This window comes from Nestor notabilis, unplaced genomic scaffold (genome assembly GCF_000696875.1).
Source record: "Nestor notabilis isolate BGI_N333 unplaced genomic scaffold, ASM69687v1 Scaffold31284, whole genome shotgun sequence".
NCBI lineage: Eukaryota > Metazoa > Chordata > Aves > Psittaciformes > Psittacidae > Nestor > Nestor notabilis.
Window position 1 is genome coordinate 1 of NW_009925650.1, and position 8,098 is coordinate 8,098.

At 41.3% G+C, this 8,098-nt stretch overlaps 1 protein-coding gene across 1 annotated transcript; it reads right to left on the bottom strand.

Moving 5' to 3' along the window:
* Positions 1–750: 750 nt before the first annotated feature.
* Positions 751–2,487, bottom strand: AMIGO2 (adhesion molecule with Ig-like domain 2). The gene has a single exon (XM_010013153.1). The coding sequence runs from the start codon at positions 2,420–2,422 to the stop codon at positions 857–859; it is 1,566 nt and encodes a 521-aa protein (XP_010011455.1). The 5' UTR covers positions 2,423–2,487; the 3' UTR covers positions 751–856.
* Between the last annotated feature and the right edge of the window lie 5,611 nt (positions 2,488–8,098).

The following is an 8,098-nucleotide window of genomic DNA, read 5'->3' on the forward strand; positions in this document are numbered from 1 at the left end:
AACCCTAACTATTCTATGATTCTATATTTTTTATAAGTTTGCCCAAATACCGTATTTCCTGTTTTGAGGAAAATCTTTTGAAAGCAAATTTTATATGACTGTTGTGCCACTAAAAGGATTAATCGCAATATTTCCCCTATCTTGTGAAGCTACCTCTGAAGAGAAGCCACCCACCCCTAAGATGAAGCAAGAGCCCTGGTGATCTTGGCAGGCTTATTCACGACACACGATGCCAGATGTACAGTGAGCAGCAGAGGTTAAGAACACTGACAGTTGGCAAACATACTATCAGTTGAAGGCCATAAACGTTTATGCAGTGCTGCTAGGCATCATGTTGGCAAATCTAATCTTTTTGTTCAGATAAGTCCAGGAAAACTCATGCCTTTTTTTCTCCTAGTGATTTTACTGTAAAGATTTTATGAGCCTGAGGAAAGAATTGCAGAAAGCCTGAACATTTTTATCAGTAGCTGTGTGAGTTTGCTTCTCTGCTTACTGCAGAGAGGCTGAGTTCTCAGCATGACTCAGAGTGTTTTATAGGGGTCAGCCTCTGCCTCTGAAGAGTCAGCTGTAAGCACTGTGAGTGCCTCTAAACATGCATGAGAAATTGCTGTGTATGGACCAAAGAGTAAATGTCAAGGCTAAGCTTGAATGGAAGACATTTACAGTAATGCCATACTGCACTTTTCCCCTGCTGCATGGCCCTGCACTCAGAGAGAAGACGCAATTCAAGGACTGACAATAGATACTTACTTTAAAACATTTTCTTTCTTTTTATTTGGTTTTCTTTCCTGATGGTTGCTACAAGCAAAGGAGGTATTCAGAAATGTAACTGCACAATACAAACACAGGCAGCAAACTAAGTTGACGGCATGAAAGGTGTATCTGAGAACATAGAGTTGACAGAATCAGAGTCAGATTTTGTTCGAGTAGTTTTTAAGATACTCTCAGCAATAATATTGTCATTAGGAAACAGTTTTACTTTCCCGTTCTGACTGTGTTTTGGTTCATGCACAGGTTCCAGAAAAATCACCCGTTTACCAGTGCTAGCCTTCTTCTCATCAGCTGGCAGCTCTTGCGGCAGTGTGGAATTCAGTATGGATGAGTGGGCACCACTTTGGTTCAGCTTCCTCTTCCTCCCTTTTGCCTTACATTGACACGGACATGGGGTCAGATAGAGATACAGCAGTACTAAAACAATACTGGCTACACAGGCAGCAAGGGTGGTAAAAGCTGTATTAAATGCTTCATGAGCATGGGACCTGTTGACTGTGAAATTGCTAACATTTATTCTAACCTCTATGGTCTCATTTAATAGTCTTTTCTTATTTATTGCGATGCAGGAATACAGCCCCGAGTCCTCTAGCTGGGCGTCTGTTATCTCCAGGCTGCCATTACGGAACACCTTAAAGTTGTCGGTCTCCCTGTCTGGCTCCAGCAATCTATTGTCAGGACTAACCCAAACAAAGTGCGTGCCTGCATCACTGATTCTGCTGTCACAGTGTACAATCAGCCTATCACCAACCTGGGCATCGTGAATAAACCCAAAGGCTTGGAAAGAGCTGTTGACGGTGCTTTCAGAGCAATTCAGGAAGTTATCGAGCAGTAAAGGCAGTTTATTGTAACCTTTTGGGTCTGACTGCAGCAAACAGGTGTACTCATTTTTGAAGTCCACCACCGAGCTGAAGTGCCTTTGATACCAGAAGATTAGCATGGAATACAGCATACAGTCACAATAAAATGGGTTGCCATGAAGATAAATTCCACTAAGATGTTTGGCTGGCACTGAACTCAGGCGCTGAATAGGCATCAACTGGATGTGATTAAAGGAAATGTCCAGCAACACAAGGTCTGTCAGTTTATGTTTTCCAGTGTACAAGTCCAGTGGGAAATGTGAGAGCAAGTTATAGCTTAAGTACAGTTTCTGTAATTTGTACAATCCTCCAAAGGCTGAGGGCGCTATTTGTGTAATCTGATTGTTGTACAGCAGGAGAACCTCCAGTGCCCTTAGCTCCTGAAACACGGGGCTGCCCAGCGTCTTCAGGCTGTTGGACGACAAGTCTAGGTACTTCAGATTTGGGGTTGTGGAAAAGCTTCCAGTAATAATGCTGCTAATGCTATTATGATTGATTATTAAGGTGTGCAGTTTCTCAAACAGTGCTGGGACCCATTCAGGCTCCAAAAAACCAATTCTGTTATAACTCAGATCCAGCCTTTTCATACATTTATAAAGATTTCCTGGCACTCGAGAGAGGTTCCTATTGGTGCAGCTTACGATGTCACTGGCACAGATGCAGGCTGCTGGACACATCCCCGGGGCACTGCCACAAACGCTCATGGTGAAGACCAAGAGGCATGCCAGTCCTCTGCAGTTCACTTTAAAAACTCCAAGGTGAGCAGGAGTTGTCCACCAGTTCAAAGACATTGTCACTGCCTCTGAGCTGTCTCCCAGCGCTTCTTGCCACAGAGTATATGTGCAGTTAGCTTTGTGCTAATTGCTGTCAAAAGAGGGATACAGAGGTACAGCATGTTAACATTTACAATTCATACCCTTCCTGATTTCTTATGCATGCCTTTTGAAAAATACAAGCGATTAATCCTTAAATGTTCCAGATGGTTAATTATAAAATCTAGTTGTTAGTAGCTGATGTAAGCTTAACATTGGTTTTTAAGTAAATATGAAATACTGCACTCGTGTAAATATTCACACTACAGATACGGTATTTTTTTCTCTTCAAAAACAATGCAACTATTCTTCAGTCTTGGACCAAGAATGCAATTTCTGATTGTTCATTAAAAAAAAATAAAAATAAAAAAAAAAAAATCAGAAATGCTCTTCTGTGTAACATAACTGGGCAGTGGCATCCCCTACCTGTTTCCAAACCAACACAGATAGAGAATTCCTGGTACAGGAAAGAAAAAGCCTCATCCAAAAATGTTATGTTCTTGTCTAGTGGGGAGCAGTTACAACATGTGTTTCTTCCCAATCAGAAAATATCACACAGCAGAGAATTTTCTCAGACTACTTAGCTTTAAATGTCATACAGATTCCTTTTTTTTTTTTTCCTTCTTTCCATGCAGTAACTGATAGTTCAGGTAGCAGCAGTCTATTTTTAAAGTTATTCAAGATGTCCAATTGGAATATTTTGTATTCTGCTACTTCTACCTTTGCCAACATAACTGTTGAGGAGGAAATCCTCTATGCCTGGTGCCTACTTCAGGCACAAGTTTTGGGAACTTTCAGTAAGAATGAGTCAGTCATTTCTCAAAACTTAGTAAAGGAAAAAAATATTTTCCTCATACTTAAATAGTAAGAACAAATCCAACCATACTATTTTCTGTGAATATTTTAGTGTCACTATGGTTTGAAGCAGGGATGTAACATTCAGCAGGGTAGTGATTCTGTGCCAAAGGATATGCTTTTTGCCATCTGTGAAGAAAATGTACACATACTTAGCAGTGTAATGAATATTTCTGTTTGCTCTTGCTTTCCCTGCATACCTGTTAAGAGTTTGTCAGTAAATTCCCAGGTGAATCCATCTGCACTGATTATCCCCAACCCTTCACAGCTCAAATGCGGTATTCAGCTCCCACATATTAATCTCAGACTTATTTCTCCAGTCTCACCCAGCTGTTGGTACAGTATCAGAGCAGGATCAACCCCACAATGACTGCTCTGCACTGCTCAGAATGGGTATGGCCATAAGCTGGGAGAGTGCCTGTGGGCAGTACCACGGAGGAAAAAGAAGCAACCTCATGTGGAAAGAAGCAGAATAAAAGGAGGAGTTTATTCTCTGATGAGACAAGATGGATGAAGAAAGGATGAATCCAGAGTATGAAAACATTAAAATCAAGACCTAAACGGTGGAGAACAACAGGGCAGAAAAGAAGCCAAAGAAGGGGAGAGAGGGAAAAGGAGTGTAAGAGATGCACAGGGAAGGAAGGGCAAAGCCAGGAGAGGAGGATGCTAATGGAGTATCATCATCATTACTAATGAAGCAGCTGAGGAGAAGGTTCTTTGAGGATGCAGAAGTCAGTTAAGACATATGAGACTGGAAAAGCACATGGGGATGGTGTAAAGGTCAAGTAGAGGATTAAACAGAAGAGAGGCAAGAGTTTCAGGAGGCAAACCTTAGAACACACTCTGAAGAATCTGCATGAGCATACCCCAGCCTCTGCCTCAGCATTCTCGTGAGATCAGACAATTTATGGGAACTGGTAACTGTCAGAAAATAATGAACACATGACAGTCACCAGCTTGACACTTAGGAAATAAGGAACCTCTGTGTATTAAGTTTGTGAAGGACTGATCTGAAAAAGTCCTGAGATGAGTAAAAAATGCTATGACTCTAGCTGGCACTGCTGACTGTAAGGGCTTCTCCTTACTTCCCTGCCTATAAAAGGGATAGAGCAACATGACCTTAGCTATAGAAATATTGTAAAAACAAATGGATTGACTCAAATGTAAGCTTAGTATCAAGATTCATAGTCCTCTAGGCTTTTAGATCCTACTGAAGTATATAGTTGCATGGGGTTTTCAGTGGGAAGTTAGGAACCCAGAAGAATGGGTTTTTTTTAACCAGTCCTAAGCACCTAACTAGGTTGCTTTTGCTAGGTAGCTAGTCTATGGCAACAACTAATACAAGTTCTCCTGGAGGGTAAGACCTATGAAGCTTTATAGAAACGACCATCAGGAAATAATTCTGTACCTCATTGTGGATTTGTATGGCATGCAGTACATACCACACAGTGGAAACACACTGACAGATTAAAAAAGAATTTAATAACTCATTTAGTTAGTATATTGCATGAAGCGAGGTATCTGAAAACTTTATACCATAAAACCATGTGCATGAAGACTGCATAAAGCATCCACGAAATAGGAGACAAACTGCTGTTGCACGGGTTGCCTAGGTTGCCTTTGCCACTAATATTTAAATGCATGTTTCTGCAACCTATGCAGTCTAATTTTTAATGTAACTTCACTTGCAGTTTTGAATGGCACTTTTAAAATCAGCTCCTATGTTGAATATGTGATCCTGGAGATACTCCAAATGGGACATACTAGATCAATGCTATTCTGGAAGAGTTACCAAGCTTAATACACTAAATACACTAAATAGCCTTTCATATTTGTTTCTGTCCATACCTACAACTATCTCACCAGAAACTCTGAGGTAGGCTGCAACCAAATTCCAAGGGTAAATCAGTGGCTGGTGTAAATCAGCATAATACCTTTGAGTTCTGAGGATCAAAACCAATTTGTCCATTTCTAAAGCCCACTGAAGTTGCTAAATGAAAACTGCTTCAGGCAACTTAACTTGCCTGGTGAGGCAAATCCAAACTATAGACACCATAAACATACCACAGGACAAACAAGACTATTTGGAGAGTACCCTGACAAGCAGAAACCTTCCTTGCCACGCCCACCTCATAGTGCAGTGCCTACATTCCCAAGAGGTTCTTTGCCCTTTTGGAGGGTAGGATTGTTGAGTTGCAACTTGCCCCTCAACTGTGTTCCACATACCTTCTGCATAGATTATACAGGATGGCCTACAAAGCCAAGCATGTTCAACATGAATATTTATGACCTATGTGATCATCTGCACTTATTCAAAACGACTGCATAAATATTTCTGGGTTAGTAATGCCTACATGTGAAGTGGCAAGGAAGAACAAAGCCTACAGTCAGCCTTGTATTAAAAAGTGGCATTTCATTTCATCCCAGTAACGTTACTTCAGGTCTTAGAAAAGTACTATTTTACAAGTTTCAATATTACATTATTTCTCAAGAGAGATATTGCTATTAAGTACTATGAGCTAACATGTGCCAACAGACTCTGGCTAAGTACTTCACCATTATTTCTGAATGAGCTGGGTAAATAGTTTTTTTGATTTATAGTAAAGTGAAGGGCACAGCTGGGAGTTTTGTACTTCAATTCTTTTCAAAGAAATCATTTCTTGTGGTGTTGAAGTGTGATATTTTAAGTTCACTGCCAAAAACACAGTACACCCCGAGATGAATCATCTGTGCAGTAATGGTGTACATGCTTAACTGTTTGAGAAGAAATGCAGGATATATCCTCGTATCATAGGGAATATCTTCTGTTGTCAGAAACAGCTCAATTGACTACAACAGATTAACTCCTAGACAAGCTGAGGACTTGGCTCTTTTTAATGTGTGTGTTTGTTGCGGGGGTTGTGTTTTTTTGTTGCTTGGTTGGGGTTTTTTTTTGGTTGGTTGGTTGATTGTAACCTGTGTGCAAATACTTAGCTAATGGTTATTTTTTCCAGCATTAAAGAAACTGAATTGATAAATGCTTTACAGTAGGAATAACATCTTCCTGGTATTGAAACTACACTGGTGATGAAAATAGTCCCACATTTGCCTCTCACTTCCTGCACAGTGAAAATGCAAGTATTTGCACACAACCCTGCTGCACTACTACAGGAACCGTTGAGCCTCTGGAGAGCTCTAATCCGAAAAGCATTAAAGACCTCAGTCTACCCTCCAAAAGGTCCACACCATTTCTACATCTCCTATTTCTTTTCCTTGTGCCACATCTCCTGTGAACGTCTCCTCTGAAGACTCTGTCCCCCGACCTGGCCATCCCAAAAGTCACTCACACACCTTTGCACCTTCCCATTGACATCCAATGACCACACAGCTGCTCTCCTCTTCTTAGCAGTCTACAGATCAGATGAATTGGGGCTGTATTAGCTAAATATAATGATACATGCAATGAACCAGTGATGACTCAGGTGTTACCAGTGTTTCCTCAGAGCTCTTTTTTTCTCCCCCATGGCATTTGACAAGGCTTTCCTCAGGAACTCAGAAGAAAAGTGACACTTAGAATGGGGTTTTATTAATTTCTAACAATAATATTATACAAGTGCAATTATTCATGCATTTAATCCTAACTTTATGAGTCCTGTTTAAGAACAAGACACAGTCATTAATTACAGACTAGTGGCATCCTATATAATTAATCTTTCAAATGTTACACTTGTAAGGAAGGTCTGTGTAAACTTCCATTTCCTTTGTGTGTGTTTGTGTGTGGGATGCTGTCAAAGGAAATGTGGCCACTACAGGGACCTCACTCCAGGCTCTATTTTGCTTTTATCATTTCTGAGCGGGAAAGGCACTCTCTGCATCAAATCTGCCTGACAGCTGTGCTCAGCATTTCTGATTGATCAGATCTGGATTAACCCCAACCATCATAATCCACGAGATTTAGCAACATGACAGATTGGACACCAGAGGCTGTTGGTGAGCTACATCTGGGTGATGTCTTGATACACTGGACTAAATCCATGAACTGGGCTAAACAGTGATGGGGAAAAAAAAAAAAAGAAAAAGCTTTACTTTACCTTTGTAGCACGCTGATCCTGAGGTCAGTCTGGCAAATGGAGTGGTCTCTCTGGCCAGCACCTGGCCAGACCTCAATAGTGCTCAATTAGAGATTAATTTGTCCTAGCAACCTTAGTCAGTTAAAACTATCTTCTCCCACTCGTCCCTCACTAAAGATTGAATTTCCCCAAAGACAGATTTTAATTTTGTTTTGCACCCATGATAACTCACTTGACTTGAAGAAAACTGAGACACGGATGAGCAACTGAGTGACGTACCACAGAGCCCGAGCTGGACTAATCGTCATCAGTCTGTTTACGGCAGTACCAGCTACATGAAGTCAATACTCCGCAGCTCTTATCTCTCTTGAGGGAGTACAGCGAAATAGGCACCAGTAAAACAACAAATGCACCCTTTTTGCCACGTTCCTTCGTAAATCAAGCTGCACCCTAGCTTAAACCTTGCAAATTACTTCAGTTGCTAAGGAGATCAGCAAATAATTAAGAAAAAATGCAATGATAAGTGGCAGTGCCTGTTACAGTATCACTAACCAGTCTCCAAGCAATGCCAGATCTTACGAAAGTTTAGTTGCCCAGCGTAGGATCCTCACCGCCTCCAAAATCTTCTCTGACAGGCTAAACTTCAGAGAACCCCCCTTGCCTATCAAGGGGGCTCCTGCCAGCCTCCCGATGAGAACTGCCCCTTGCAGCTCCCCGATCCCTACCGAGGGTGGGCGGAAGGCAAAGTTTC

Excerpts from the sequence above, each read along its gene's own strand:
- AMIGO2 (XM_010013153.1), bottom strand. The coding sequence starts at position 2,422 with ATGTCTTTGAACTGGTGGACAACTCCTGCTCACCTTGGAGTTTTTAAA.